Source organism: Eupeodes corollae, chromosome 3 (assembly GCF_945859685.1).
Source record: "Eupeodes corollae chromosome 3, idEupCoro1.1, whole genome shotgun sequence".
Classification (NCBI taxonomy): Eukaryota; Metazoa; Arthropoda; class Insecta; order Diptera; family Syrphidae; genus Eupeodes; species Eupeodes corollae.
Genome location: NC_079149.1, coordinates 78534463 through 78550269, shown reverse-complemented (window position 1 = coordinate 78550269; position 15807 = coordinate 78534463). Strand labels below are relative to the sequence as shown.

Below are 15807 nucleotides of genomic sequence, written 5' to 3'. Positions count from 1 at the left end.
GGTGGCGCACCCAGGTGGGAGAGGACCTCAACCAACTTGGCGTGCGAAACTGGAGACAGTTAGCTAGGGACCGAGCTGGCTGGAGACGCTTGTTGGTTGAGGCCCAGGTCCGCCCCGGACTGTAGCGCCACCTTAAGTAAGTAAGTAAGTAAGTAAGTAAGTATCATAGCCATACAACATAATGGTGTGGGAAGTTGTAGCCTACTATGGCACGTCTTTGAGATTTTTTCGGCAACAATGAATGGGAACAATTATACATATTTGCTGGAACGGTCATTTCCAAAAACGAAAAACAATTTTGGACCTCTGACTTGGGTTTTCAACATTTGCCGTGGCCTGTGATGGCCACTGGACTTTAACATAATTGAAAAAGCTTGGTCATGGATTTCTCGTGAAGTTTATGAAGGTGGCAGACAATTTGAAGACAGGGACATCTTAATCGAAGCTATTCATCATGCCTGGTCCCAAATTTCCTATGTTTATTTTTTAAAAAAAAACTTTGATTCTACTCCAAGCCGTCTTATAGAGGTTGTGTCCAAAAATGGCTGACATACTCATTATTTATGCACAAAAAAAAACATTTTAAATAAATGTTGTGAAACTATAAAATGTGAACATTTCATTAATTTTTTCGTTTGTTCTAAATTTTACATGTAGAATTGTCCTGACACACTTGTTTATACCATTTTTTAATTAGTGAATTTTTGATCTTGGGGAATGCTAAAGCTCGTTTTCAATTTAAACGTTAATTTTATAAATTTGTAACTGATGCTCTCTGGTAGTAAACGTAAACGATTACAAAATTTGTGGTCGCATTCTAGAGGATCCGGGCCCAGTTACTGAGAATACGCCTTAAAAACATGAATTGTGTGTATCTGAAATCAAATCAAAGTTTTGTTTGTTTAACAATATAACCTTAAGTCTTTAAGCTGTTGTAAAAAATCATCTACTCGTAACATTAACATTTTATACTATGTCAACATATGTTAGGGTTTTTCAAAATTTGGCAACGCCAATCATAACACCGGAGAGTTTATATTTGGCCACTACAGAAACAAACAGCACAGGCTTGTGCAACGTTTTCTTAACTGATATTTTTTAAATAACGTTTCTTTTGAGTTTCCACAAAAAAGTCAAATGATCGCCCAGTCTGTAACAATTTTCATTGATATGCGAATTATTTCAAAGTCAAATACCTTTTTTGACACTTTCAGTTGTTTTCATTAGAAATACATTCTACAAGTGGATGCTTGCATGAGAAAATAATTTTAAATTAATTTTGTATAGCGAATCCCTTTATCTTAACCTAGACAAGATAGGTTATATCATATCGATGTGACTTTATGAAGAAGGCTACGGATACGGTAGTTGGGAACTGAGACAAAATGATGAAACGTCAAAATGAGTGACCTAAAAAACCGCCTATTAATATATTATATTGAATAGTTTCTGTCATATAAACCTCACACTGTTTCAACTTCGATATAGCATTAGTATTTACATATACCAATGTGTTGACATAGAAGTTATGTCAAAGCCTGTCAAGTGATGAAGTTGTTCAAGAAAAGTAATTTTTTTTTATTAATTATTTATAGCTTTTATTGGATTTCTATTTTCTTTCCCTCCTTGAAATTTTAAAATAACTTTTTCTTTCGTTGAAAAATAAAATAGTTTTTCTGTGTTTCATTATACGGATGTCATCGGACTGCATTAAAATTTGCTTGGTGAGCGCGGGTAAACAAAAAACTTATTCAAAGTTGCGAGAAACTTAGTTGCTTCTTATTAAACCGTACACAAGAGAACAACAAATCTTAGATGCTCAGTAGCCGCCAGCCCTAAATCACTATTCACATGAGCACAACCAACGACCAACGAATTCGTCGATTTTGACATTTCTTTCACATGAGAGTTTTTAGTTCGAGCCACAGCCAAACACCATTTACCATCGAAACCGAAACAAAAATGATTTTTTTTAGGTTAAGTACTCACGATAATTTTATTCGTTTCGAGTGTGGATAATGTGGACGCGAACAAAGTTTGACAGTTCGTATGAACTAAAATTTTTCGCGACGAATAAATTTGTTTTCTTAAAATTATTAATACATGATATTGAAAAGTAAAAGTATGCATCATAAATCAAATAGAAATTAAGAAGAATTTGTGTGAAAATATGTCTTGGAAAATATAACTCACATTTTGTAATTCATTCGTCGTTTGTTGGTCGCGCTCATGTCAGAGAGAAAAAACTAATTTAGTTCTGCTGATGTGAATACTACTAAAGAAAACGTTGTAGCTTTGTTTATTTTAATACGGCTACATGGTAACGTTGAAAGCTGCTTCATTATATATAAAGTCGGCATACTTCTTCTGTTTGGAGATATTTAACTACTGTATCGGCATATTAACTTTTCACATGAACAAACTGCCTTACCGACAGTTTGGTTTGACGAGGTTGTTTTGTATGCAGTTCAATTGTAAGAGCTAGTGTAAATTGCATCAGCGTTGTTAAATTTTCTAGCACGATGAATTTTTGATGTCCAGTTCAAGATGGTATCAGGCTTATTATTGTTTGCTGTGAGCTGATTTTAAAATGATTATTAAAAACATAAGATTAAATCAATTCAATTAATATTTAGAAAAATATGCAAAATTAAGAATTAGGGTAGACAAATTTAACCAAATATCAATTTTACTTGTTGTTCAAATAATAATTCCATAATTTTATATTTTTTCAACAACAATCCTAAGTATAACGAGTAGACAGTTTGCGTATGCTTGTCTATTTAATTTACAAGAAAATAAAAATAATCATTTTGTATTCTATTTTTGAAAAACGAACGATTTGAAAGAAATATTCCGTATTAATTCTTCGAAAATATTAACGCATTACACAAAGCATTTTATTAATGAGAAGAAAAAAGACTGCAAATACAAACTTCTCTCCATATTAAGAATTTTTCAATTAAAACCACCTCAAAGCCAAAATCACAATTAACATACTGCCGAGGTCTATATGAATACGAATATCTAATTTCATTCAAGCAAATCTTTATACAATCTAATATAACTTTTTAAAGAATGCTTTAAGCAGTTCCATGTTAAAATTTCATAACATGCTATATAAAGCCTGCAATTAATGTTAACCAATAATTTCTATGGCATGCTATAAAATATTGCTCGTGGAGTCATCATGTCATCAACCAACTCACACTGAAAATATAATCAAATATACTTCAACTTCATTATAATTGATAATTTCTGATAGTAAAGTAAACAAATGCGTTTTGCAGGGTTGAAAGATTTTTTCCAACAAGGCATTACAGAAACAGTTTATAGAAAAGTTAAGTTAAAAGTTACTAAACAGAACGGAGAACGGGAGCAGGCACAAACAAAACTATTTTATTTTCGATAACTGTATTCGAACATAACATTCATTATACTTTTGTTAAATTATCTTTCAATAACAAACAAATTCGTCACAGAAAACAAAAGAAAAGAACATAATCTATTTTCTGGCAATTATTTAAGTTTTGTTCGGTAAAATAAAACTATTTCTTGGTAAGCAAAATATTTTGTGGCAGTGGATGTGTGTTTTAAGCTAGTATATTTATTAAAAATTTGATTTAATAATAATTGCATATACCTAAACACTGTGTAAAAATGAATAATGTATATTGGTATGCATTAACTTCATTGTTTTAATTAATAACAAAGGTTCTTAAGTTAAACAAAGGGTTGGTTTTGATGTGCAATAGGTATAGAATTAAATTTGTATCACATACCTACGTTAGGGAAAATCTGTTTTTGATTGATTGAGTAAAGTAATATTTTAACAAAGAACTAGGTATCGTCTTTTTACGTTTATTTATAAGTTATGATATCATCCATTGGTTCGTCCCTCGGTCAGACTATTAAAATTTATAATAGTCTGAAATCAATATTATCTATACATTTTTTTTTTTGAAATAATAAAAATGCCAATACCTTCACCATAATTTCAAGAGGAATTAAATTTGAATTTTAAGGTTGTTAATAAAATTGAGCTCGCTCTAATTGATTCGTTAAAAAATAATATACCCAGCTCAGAGGCTATCAATTAGGTGCATTATGTGTAGGTCGTACGTATTTTATAAATTATGTTCATATATGTTGCGTAACTAAGTATTCATAGCAAAAAGAAATAATTCAAGTGAAAAACCTAGCTTCTAGAATATTTGTTTGCATACAGTGCTGTGAAAAAGATTGCATCTAATATGCCATAGAGAAAGTTGTACAACTGGCCACGAAAGACGGTTCTGTATGCATGTCTTGACTTGCAGTTAATCTATATGTACTGTCAACTGTCAAGTACCTGGTTTTTCAGAACTATCGCAGATTTGAGTTTATTGTCTGGACTTGAGGAAAAATATGAGAAAATTGCTTATAACAATAACAGAAAAAAGTGGTCTTTTGGAGATAAGGTTTTTTTTAATTTAATACAAAATACATAATTTTCATGGTATTTTATAAAACATGCAATTGGGAAAATTTATTTTTCAATCTATATTTAACATGTTTACGACGAGAAAGAATAAAAAACGAATAAAAACATTGCTCTGTTTTGATATATTAAAAGTGCGATTTAGGTAGAAATCCAAGAATAATTCGACATCTTATCAAGCAATATATTCAAAATAGGTTTATTTTTGGAAACTATCACTTCGCATCTACGTGGCATCGAGTCCACTAAAACCTGACACCTTTCGACTGGTATTGTGTTTCATGAATCAGGCACTGCTTCCCACAATTCTTTCGAATTCTTGGGTTTTGCTTTTTGAACTGCGTTCTTAACATCTCCCTTACAAATTTTGGATGGGGTTAAGGTCGGGGGATTGAGCGGGACACTCCATAACCATGATTTTGCATTTTTTGACGTATTCTTTGGATCATAGTCCTGTTGGTATACCCAAACCAACGTCATTTCGTCTTCAGCATAGGGTAACATAACTTCCTCGAGAATTTTCACATAGTCGGTTGCATCCCTTATACCCCCGATAGGATAAATAGGTCTGACCCCGTAATATGTAAAGCAAGCCCATATCATAATTTTTCCTCCACCATGCTTTACTGTTTTTATAGTGTACCCTGGATCGATTGCTGCATTTTAGGCTCTTCTCACATATTCTCGACGACCCTTGGACCCAAAAAGGACTACTTTGCTTTCATCGCTCCACAGAACATTCCTCCATTTCTCTTTTGCCCAATTTCTATACGCTTTAACAAAATCCATTCTCTTTGCCACATGCCTTTTCGTCAAGAATGGTACCTTGCGTGGACTTCGGGCTGGTAACTTCGCTTATAAAAGCCGTCTTCGAATTGTGACAGCGTTAACAGACAGTTGAAGTCCATTTCTTATTTTCCTAGAGCCTATGGAAGCGTTACTGACCATTTTAGATGAACAGCCATGGATGAATATTTTGGTAGGTTTTTCCCTCCAAACGCAGTTTTCTAATAAGTTTTCGAATTTCTTTGGTGCAGTGTCTTGACCGTCCCATTGTTTATTTTAGAGCTAACATTTTTTTTTTTATATAGTGTATGTTACAAATACTTAAAACTTTAAATATTAAAATGTTTAATTACCGAAAAATAAAAAAATTTAATTTTTAACACTTTTTAATTATAAAGTCAAAAGTGCTGCTATTTTTATGAACACTTTACATTCAGAGAGTTTCAAATAATGTGTGTTCAACGGAAAATGTAGAGAATAACTTCAAGCTAAAAGTCTCTAACATGAAAACGAAAGACCGTTAGAAGAACTATAAAACTATAAAACAAACAGAATATAGCATTGTTGAAGTGAACTTTAATGAGAGATCAGGAGTCCAGTCCCTAAAACAAGGCTTTCTCATTGACAAAAATTCAAAATAAGTCGAACAGGTACTTTTTGCTTCAAAGACGTGTTCAAAGTTGGTTGATTTTATAGTATGCCAAGATTCGAGAGCGTTATCAAAAGAAGAAAATTTTAATCAATTTTAGTCGTTAAATAATTTCTTTCTTAAAAACACTAACAGACATAATTCCAATATTATTTTTTAAGTTTACAATTATCAATAATTTAGTGATTATAATAAATTTAATTAATCAATAAAAGATGAAGATTTACTATTTAAATATTTTGTTTTCATACTCTTACCAATTATGTACTTTCACAAAATATTGCAAAGAAAAAGCTGAACCTATTGTCCGAAAACAAGTTTTGGAGATAGAAGCTCCTTAATTAAATTACAAAATGTCTCGTTTGTTTTATTTAAAAGAGTGCTGAATTTGCTCTAAAATAATTTTGAAATAATTGTTTTTCCCATTATAGATATCTTGTCATAGTTCAGGTCACACTTATAAACTTGCTGGTTGAAAACGTTGAGTGAAAATTATTTTTAACGCCAAAAATTCATGACAAAAGTGTAAAAAGGTCGAAAAAAACAAAATCCATTTTTCGCAAGTGCTTCACTGCATTACAGTTAGATATTTGACATGAGAATACATTTTATCATAGAAATTTAGTGAAATTTACAACAAACAAAAATGTATTGAACTTATTATGAATCTATCGATTGTAAACTTCAATATAAATATACCTTACTTGTGTTATCTTTAAGTTGATATCTTAATTCGTCAGAAATATTATTGTATTTTTTTTACGAATAGGCTTATCATAAAGTTCATATCTTCTGTTCATAAAAGTGACTCAACATACCTAACTTTTTATTTCGTGTTTATTATTTTGTGATAATAGTACCAAATGGAAGCTTCAAAAATTGTCTTGTGGTCACGATGTAAATATATATACAATTTTTAAAGAATTTATGTAGAAGTACACCAGTAAAACATTTCTTTTTAGATTATTAACTATGCATTTCTTTATTCAAACTCTTAATTTAATTTAACTAATTTTTTGTATTATTTTTTCAGAGTTAAAATATAAACACAATAGTGGAATATGGTATACAAAGAAAGTATTAATTAAAAGTATTCCTCGAACGAAGCTAAGCATTTAAAATCATTCCAATCTGGAAATCCATTTATAAAAGTACAAACATAGATACAAATTAAAATATTTCTAACAATATGGGTGAAACAAGCGAATTTTCCACCGATGTATCCAATCGACACAAAAAACGTTCGTCTTTTGTGCTATACTTAGAGCATTTCTTTTTCACATTAATCACAAAAATTGCGAGATTAATTTTTACTGTAATCTATGGAAAAAAAGGTAAAGTAATGCCAGCAATAACAGATCCATTACTATTAGAATCAGCAACTTCATTGGCAAGCAAAATTCGAACAAAACAGGTTTTTATAATTTTAAAATGTTATTTTTAAGACTCATTTTCATTAAGATTATGATTATTTTGAATAGATAACCAGTGTAGCTGTTTTGGAGGCTTTTATAAGGCGAGTGGAAGAAGTAAATCCAACATTTAACTGTGTCGTTGACAAACGCTTTAAAGAAGCACTAAAGGATGCAGCAGATGCAGATGCCCTAATAGCTTCTGGGACATATACACCCGAAGAACTTTTGAAAATAAAACCATTTTTAGGAGTTCCCATTTCTACTAAGGATTGCATAGCTGTAAAAGGTAAGTTCTTATTTCATAATTACCACTACACTAAAAAATCGAGAAATTAAAATATTATAATTATTTAAAGATTTCCTTAACACTGCTGGGCTTTATGCTCGAAAAGGTGTACGCTCAAATGAAGATTCAGATGCTATGGGATTAATGAGGAAAGCGGGTGCGATACCTTTCTGTCTAACAAATGTTTCAGAGATGTGCATGTGGTAGGCAGGCAAAACGTTGTTTTGATCTTTAAATATATTTGATTTTTATTTTGCTTTTAGGTGGGAAAGTTTTAATACGCTACATGGACGTACACGCAATCCATACGACACCAATCGAATTGTTGGAGGTTCAAGTGGGGGTGAAGGTTGTATTCAAGCTTTAGCTGCATCTCCGTTCGGTCTAGGCTCCGATATTGGAGGTTCTATACGAATGCCTTCGTTTTTCACTGGTACATTTGGGCACAAACCATCCAAAAATATTGTTTCGAATAAAGGTCAATTTCCAATGCCTTTTTCATTGGAGCAAGATTCATTCCTTGGCATTGGCCCCATGTGTCGACATGCTGTCGATTTAAAACCAGTCTTGAAAATTATATCCGGTCAAAAATCCTCGCTCCTCAACTTAGATGAACCGGTTGACTTAAAAAAACTGAAATATTACTATCAAGAAAGCGACGGAGGAAGTAGATTGGTCTCTCCTGTGGATGAAGACTTGAAAAACTCACTGCGCAAAGTAATTGATTATTTGCAAACGTCAACTGGAACGACCGCATCGAAAATTCAAAACGAAAAATTTAAACAATCACCTTCGATTTGGTTTGCCAATATGAAAGACGACTCGGGTCATGGATTTGGTCATCAGTTGGCAAATTTCAATGGGGAAATAAACCCCATAACAGAACTTTTAAAACTTTGTGTGGGGCTTTCACAACATACCTTCATTGGTGTGGTCACAGCTTTAGTAGATAATGCCCAGATACCATTTGGATCACCAAAATACCATCACCTGGTTAAAAAACGAGATAATTTAAGAAAGGAAATGCAGAATTTACTTGGAGATGATGGAGTTTTTATCTACCCAACTCATCCCACCGTAGCACCATATCACAATGAGCCTTTGGTGCGTCCACTCAACTTTTCCTACACTGGAATAATAAATGTTTTAGGTTTTCCTGCTACAGCAGTTCCTTTGGGTTTGGGCAGTGAAGGCGTTCCACTTGGGGTACAAGTGGTTGCAAATTTTAATAACGATCGACTGTGTTTGGCTGTAGCTGAGGAGCTAGAAAAAGCATTTGGTGGTTGGGTGCGTCCAGGTATAAAATGTTAGATACATTTTTCATAGTGAAATCGTTGTACTGCAATAGTGGTGGATTTCATTACTTAAATCTAAAACAACACATCCTATATTGTATAATTTGGAAGAAAACAACAAGGCTATATTATAAAAACCATATTTTTTATATGTGAACATCCTTTGAATTTATATACCAAAAATGTTCGTGATTATTTTCATATAATGTAAATTTAGTGAAACTTTCTTGTTATGAAAGAAACAAACATACATAATATTTACACTTAGTAATAAAGTGCAAAACATGAATAGTTGTTTTTTACTTTTTTTTCAGAGTTCGTGATAGTATTAAGTATAGAATTTTTAAATAAAATTTGGCACAAAATTCATTTAAGCTCAAAGAAAACAACTCCAATAAAATAAAAAGTTATGAGGTTAGTTCATGTGAGGGGTTCATTAAAAATGAAGTGTACTCTAAACGACTGAAATTAAGTCTCTCATTCTGCCTTCCCAATCATTGTAGCGTGTTCTAGGCGGAACTATTGACGATAAAAGAAGTCTTGTCCTGGCTTAAAGAAAACATCTGATATCCGTATTTTCTCAGATAGTCAGGCCGCTATAAAATCTCTGGACTCTGTCTCTACAAACTCTGTAACAGTCTATAACTGTCGATCATCTCTAATGGAGATGGCACAGCAGTTTAATATTCACATTTGCTGGGTGCCGGACAAAGAGACATTCCAGGTAACTGCAAGGCAGGGGTGGAATCGGCTAAGGTGATTGTTGATAAATGACAGTCAAAATAATCGAATTTGATCTATGAAAGGTGATAGTCAAATTGATACCTAAAAGTGGTTTTCGTACAAATATGTCGTTTCTGAATAGAGTTACCAGACGCTTACAAAAAACGAATGGAAAATATTTGCAGTTCCCTTTTTTAGGTAAAAAACATATCCTTGTGACCGACAAAGCTTACGACATACGAAAAAAATTAAGTAAGAATTTTATTTAAAATCAGCCAATTTGATACTTTTATTTAGATATTTTATAAGAATCAATTTAAAATTCCAATAAGGCAACAACGAATTTTGACAATTTGAATCTGAAATTGTTCAATCGAATTGAATTGAGTTGAATCATCCTACACAGACGGAATGAAAATGATAGTCAATTTGACCATCAAAAAATGATAGCCAACTATCACCTTAGCCGATTCCACCCCAGATGAACTCGCCAGGAACTGTACAGTGCATCCTACCACGTTTGGCACATACTGGCATACCAATCGCTATTTGTAAATTGTTGCTAATACAAGACGCTGTAAGGAGGGCAGGCACCAGGTGGAACAACGTCACCACGTGTCAGGTCACAAAAAACATCTGGCCAACACTGGATTAAATGCATTATGCAGATCGCATATAAGCTCGATAGTAGGTGTCATTACTATAATATTGACTTGCAGAAGCTGTATGGAGGAGGAAGAGAGTAAACAGTTCTTCACCTTCTCTGTACATGCCCTGCTTTAGCTCAAACGCAATACCTAGGAGAATTCTTCTTCAACGATCTAAATCATATCGGTACAATCAGAATGTCACGTTTCGTAAGGGACTCAAACTGGTTCCATTGGACTTAGGAGGAAGCCTCAAGATTCATGTGATATCATAATGGGCCATTAAACTGGCCTAGGTTAGGTTAGGTTAGAGTGGCTGTCTAGATATCATTGACACACGTAGACCTCAAAGGTCCATTGTGATACCACTAATGAGGTTACTCATGGGAGAGTAATGAATTTAAACAAACCATTTTGTGCTTTTAATAAAGTTAGAGAGACGTTTTGTGTCAATATTTGCCAGTTCACTGGTATTATCGAAGAAGGGATTACCGAGAAAGTAATTCCTTCTAATGGAGAGTGCTGGACATGTTCATAGAAGGTGTTGGACTGTTTCCTCTTCCTCCTCGTCCATGCAGCTTCTACAGAAGTCATTTGTGTAGACCCCTAGCCTCAGAGCATGTCTACCTATGAGGCAGTGTCCCGTTATTACTCCAATTGTAGAGCTTATACTTTGTCTGCTTAGTGATATCAAGCCTTTTGACCGTTTTAAGTCAATACTTGGCCATATTTGCTTGGTTGCCAGGCAGGTGGTACTTTGTGACCATCTAGTATTTGTTGTTTCTAAAGCATATTGCTTGAAAAGATATTTGCATGTAGCAAGTGGTGTTCCTATGTTATGTTTTTGTCTAACATAAGGCAGAAGTGTTCCGTTTTTGGCGAGCTCATCGGCTTTGCAATTTCCCGGAATGTCTCTGTGGCCCGGCACCCAAATGAGGTGAATGTTAAACTGTTCCGTCATCTCCTTCAAAGATGATTGACAATCGTGGACTGTTCGAGAGTTTGTGGAGACAGACGCGAGAGATTTAAGAGCGGCTTGGCTGTCCGAGAAGATTCGTATATCCTTACAAGATATAACGTTTTCTTTGAGCCAGGATAGTGCTTCTTTAATCGCCATTACTTCTGCCTGGAATACACTACATTGATTGGGAAGTCTATAGGATAGACTGAGATTCAGTTGTTCTGAAAAGATACCACTTCCAACTCCGTGATCGGTCTTTGAACCGTCAGTGTAGAAGTGTACCGCATCGTCTTCCAGGGGTCCCTCTTCTTCCCAGGAGGATCTTGAAGGGATGGACACATGGAATCTTTTACCAAGTACCATTTTTGGGGTGGTATAGTCTAAGCGATCTGGGATAGATCTGAAATTGTCTAGAATGGTTGTATGTCCAGTATTGTTACTGGTCCATTGAGAGGTGGCTCTAAGCCTTACACATGAGTTGGCAGCCACCTTTTTAGAGAAGATGTCAAGTGGTGTTAGGTTTAAAAGCACTTCCAGTGCTGCGGTTGGTGTTGTGCGAAGTGCTCCTGTGATGCACATACCTGCTGACCGCTGGACTTTAATGAGTTTATTTAGATTTACCATCTTATCCAGTGCGGTCCACCATACGACGGCTCCATAAATGAGTATCGGCCTGATTACCGAAGTGTATAGCCAGTGGGTTATTTTTGGGGAGAAGCCCCATTTTGATCCTATGGCCTTTTTACAAGTAAAAAGCGCTACAGTAGCCTTTTTGACTCTTTCATCAATATTTGCCTTCCAATTTAGTTTTTTGTCTAAAATGAGGCCCAAATATTTAGCTTGGTCGGAAAAGCTTAATGGTATTCCTTTAATCTTTGGTGGGCTAATCTGAGGAATTTTATATCTTCTCGAGAAGAGTATTAATTCTGTTTTGTGTGGGTTGACGTCCAATCCACATTGATTAGCCCATTTAGTTAGCCTGTTTAGGGCATTTTGTAGGAGTTCCGAGAGAACTTGGGGGTGCTTCCCAGATACGGATATCGCAACGTCATCAGCGTAGGCAATCACCTTGAAACCTTCTGTTTCCAATGTTGTAAGTAAGTCGTTTACTACCATGTTCCATAAAAGAGGCGAAAGGACTCCACCTTGGGGAGTGCCTCGATTCACCGATCTGGTGGTAGTAAAACTTCTCATGTTAGAAATTATTGTCCTGCTTTTGAGCATGAGACTTATAAGATCTATGAGTGACTTCTCTAATTTCAGCTTATCCATTGCTGTTGTGATCGCCTGGTAACTGACGTTGTTGAAAGCTCCTTCAATATCTAGGAACGCTACCAGGTTATATTTTTTGTATTCGAGGGAATGTTCAATAGTACGTACCAGTGAGTGAAGTGCTGATTCTAATGATTTTCCCTTAGAGTAAGCATGTTGAGCTGTGGAAATGAGACATGGTTTTAAATTATGTCTGATATAAATTTCAATCAATCTTTCCAAGGTTTTAAGAAGGAAGGATGATAGGCTGATTGGTCGTAGATCTTTAGGGTTAACGTGTGAGGGTTTCCCTGCTTTGGGAATGAAGACTACTTTTGCCATTCTCCAGGCTTTGGGAATATATCTCAACCTTACACAGCTTGTCAGAATGATTTCCAATGGTGGAATAATCATGTCTGAGCATTTTTGTAGTTCGGCCGGAATGATTCCATCTGGTCCTGGAGATTTATATGGATCAAAGCTGTCTATGGCCCATTGCAGTTTTTCCCGCGTTATTAGACCAACTAAATCGCTTGTAGAAGCTTGAGACTCTGATGTTAAGTCGTTGAGTATGTTAGAACTACCTGGAAAGTGGGTGTCTAATAACAGGTTAAGAGATTCTTCATCTGTGATAGTCCATGTGCCTGTTTCTGTCTTTAAAGCACTAGGTATTGTTGGACTTTTTGAGAGAATTTTCCTGAGTCTTGAGGCTTCTGAAGTATTTTCTATTTTACCACAAAAATTTCTCCAAGAAGACCTCTTACTCTTTCTTAATTCTTTTTTATATTGCTTTAGAGCTTGTTTGTATAAGTCCCAGTCAGAAGGAGATCTAGTGTACTTAGATCTGTTGAAGAGTTTACGACAGCTCTTTCTGAATGGTTCTAATTCTTTATGCCACCAATGAGGTTTCTTTTTACCCTTTAAAATGGTTACAGGGCATGAAGATCTCATTGATTCATTTAAGGCTTCGGTGAGATGATTTACAGAAAGGTCTAGTTCATCTTTACTGGAGGAGCTTTTAAGAAGGTTATGATTAAGCAGTTGTGTTAGTACCTCCCTATAACGCTCCCAGTTGGTATTCCGGTGATTTCGAAATCCCGTAGATGTATTTGCTACATCTTTGAGCTCAAACTGAATGTATTTGTGGTCAGAGAAGGAATTCTCTTTTGAGACATGCCAGTTTGAAATCATATTGTGGATCGAGTCAGAGGTAAGTGTAATATCAAGTACCTCTTTCCTATTCTTGGTTACAAATGTGGGTTCATTACCAATATTACTTATGAGTAGGTTAGTGCTTGGTAAATAATCAAATAAGTACTCACCTCTCTCATTTATATCAGAGCTACCCCATACCGTGTGATGGGCGTTAGCTTCTGAACCAATTAGGAGACCAACTTTTTTCGATTGCGCGTCCGCAATTGCCTTCCTCAAGGTGTTTCCTGGAATTGGGCTGTCGTGGCCAAGGTAGGAGGATATGAGCCAGTAGGTGGCTTTATCTGTTGTTAGGACAGCGGTGGTGGTGTCCTTGTCGCTGTAATTGGGGAGTAAAAATATGTTTAAGTCATTTTTTACTAACATGCATGACCTTGGTTCACCTTTCTCCGATGCATATAATATTTTATAGCCAGGAGTCCTGAGACCTCTGATGATGGAGTTTGAGACCCACGGCTCCTGTATTAAGACGATGTCTTCCTTGTTCATATGCAGTCGGAGTATCAGGTTGTTTGTGGCCATGATGGCGTGATGGAGATTAATCTGTACTAATCGCAGCATTGCTACTATTAGTCAGATCAACCTCCACCACTGTTTTGTCGGCGTTTTCCTCGTCTGAGGAGGACCTAAGCAGGTCTTCCTCACTCTGGGTGATGCCTAAGGTGGCGTCTTCAGTCTCCATGTCGGAGTTACTGTCGACTTTAGTTTTAGCCTCCACGTCGGATGGCTTATTTGGGGCAGTGGATGTCGATGGTTCCACTTTTGGTGTTGCATCGACCTCCATTTTCGTTGCCAATGAATCGCTTCCCTCCGCTGAAGAGGCTTCTGTGGGGGGCGTGTTTAGCGTATCTTCATCTTTTTTATAAATACGCATCATGATTTCATCGAAACCATACCTAATCACACCTTTGGTCGCGGCCAGTGGAGCCAGTGATTCCCTATTGATCAGCACGAGAGCCGATCTATAGTGACCCACTGTCTCCTTCTCAACCTTTGGTACTTTCCAGTCGTGAGTAGGCAGGTCCGGATTACTTGTTTTGATCAGTTTCATGATCATGTCTGGCCTAAGTGTGTCCGTTTCCATCATGGACAGCCACTTTAACCTAACCTATCTATCTTTGGAGTGACTGTATTTGCTCTTTATATATACTTAAGTTCAATATCAGTACTTAAAATATAAGCTCTCATATTTGTTCGTGACATTCTGTATAAGCAAACTATTCCTAAATCGCTTACGTTTTAAGCGTTAGTCCACGTTAGTTTTCTGACAACAAAAGTGAGAAATTTATTTCTGAGATCTTAGAAATATAAACTGGCAAAATAAAAATACTGACAGGATGAATGTCTTCTTTTCAGTGCGAATAGTTTCGGATATATAAAACAGCGCATATTAAAATTGCTGAATTTGCAATTCAAATTTTTTGGATTTTTTTTTGTTATGTATGTACATTGTACATATGTACATGAATATTTGAATGTCTGTATTTCGTTTGGAAAAATCATAAATAAAATTTCTGCAGGAGGCAGGACTGTCTAATAAGTGTACCACAAAAAAGGAATTATTTCCCCTTGTTGTTCTAAGTTCATAATTGCAGGTTTTGTTGCCCATGCCGTACCTAAAATATGTTCAGATACGTTTATGAACACAGTTACAACTTCAAGCGAGCAGCCATTATACTCAGTTTTATTTTGTGGAAGTTTTTGAATTTGATTTGTAGTACAAACATTTAAAAATTGGCTATCACCAACAATATTATAAAACTTATTATCTAAGCTTAGCAGAAAAACCACTTCTGGAAACATTGAATGATAGATACATATAATAAAATTTAAAAAAACTAAAGGGAAAATGTTTTTTTTTTTTTTTGATACAAAAGCCTTTAGAACGGTGTTAATAAAGTATGTACGTATATTGAAAGAACTACAAATTTTCTTAAAACGACCAATAACATGTTTAAAAAATTTTTCAGTTGACAAAGACTACATTTGAAGTTATCCCTTTTGTACAAAGAAAACAGTTTGGACTCAAACACAGTCCTGTGAATTAATTATAATAATTAATTTGTATTAAAAAATATATTCAGATTTGCTACTCTGCCTTT

At 34.9% G+C, this 15807-nt stretch overlaps 2 protein-coding genes across 6 annotated transcripts in view; one reads left to right on the top strand and one right to left on the bottom strand.

Moving 5' to 3' along the window:
- The window catches only part of LOC129952643 (sentrin-specific protease 8), a 32954-nt gene that overhangs the window by 12159 nt on the left and 4988 nt on the right, over nucleotides 1–15807 (bottom strand). The gene's annotated exons all lie outside the window — the stretch shown is intronic.
- LOC129952642 (fatty-acid amide hydrolase 2) lies at nucleotides 3269–9200 on the top strand. 2 transcript variants are annotated; one of them, XM_056065379.1, is made up of 5 exons: nucleotides 3269–3558; nucleotides 6949–7329; nucleotides 7397–7616; nucleotides 7687–7819; nucleotides 7880–9200. In XM_056065379.1, the coding sequence occupies exons 2-5, from the start codon at nucleotides 7105–7107 to the stop codon at nucleotides 8925–8927; spliced, it is 1626 nt and encodes a 541-aa protein (XP_055921354.1). In that variant the 5' UTR covers nucleotides 3269–3558; nucleotides 6949–7104; the 3' UTR covers nucleotides 8928–9200. The 2 variants fall into 2 exon arrangements, with proteins under 2 accessions (XP_055921354.1, XP_055921355.1); XM_056065380.1 differs by lacking the exon at nucleotides 3269–3558 and adding an exon at nucleotides 6793–6812.

Bases quoted from the DNA above. Each gene is read 5' to 3' on its own strand.
- LOC129952642 (XM_056065379.1), top strand. From the start codon at position 7,105: ATGGGTGAAACAAGCGAATTTTCCACCGATGTATCCAATCGACACAAA. The intron at 7,330-7,396 runs GTTTTTATAATT...TATTTTGAATAG, and splicing joins GCAAAATTCGAACAAAACAG to ATAACCAGTGTAGCTGTTTT. The intron at 7,820-7,879 runs GTAGGCAGGCAA...TTTTGCTTTTAG, and splicing joins GTTTCAGAGATGTGCATGTG to GTGGGAAAGTTTTAATACGC.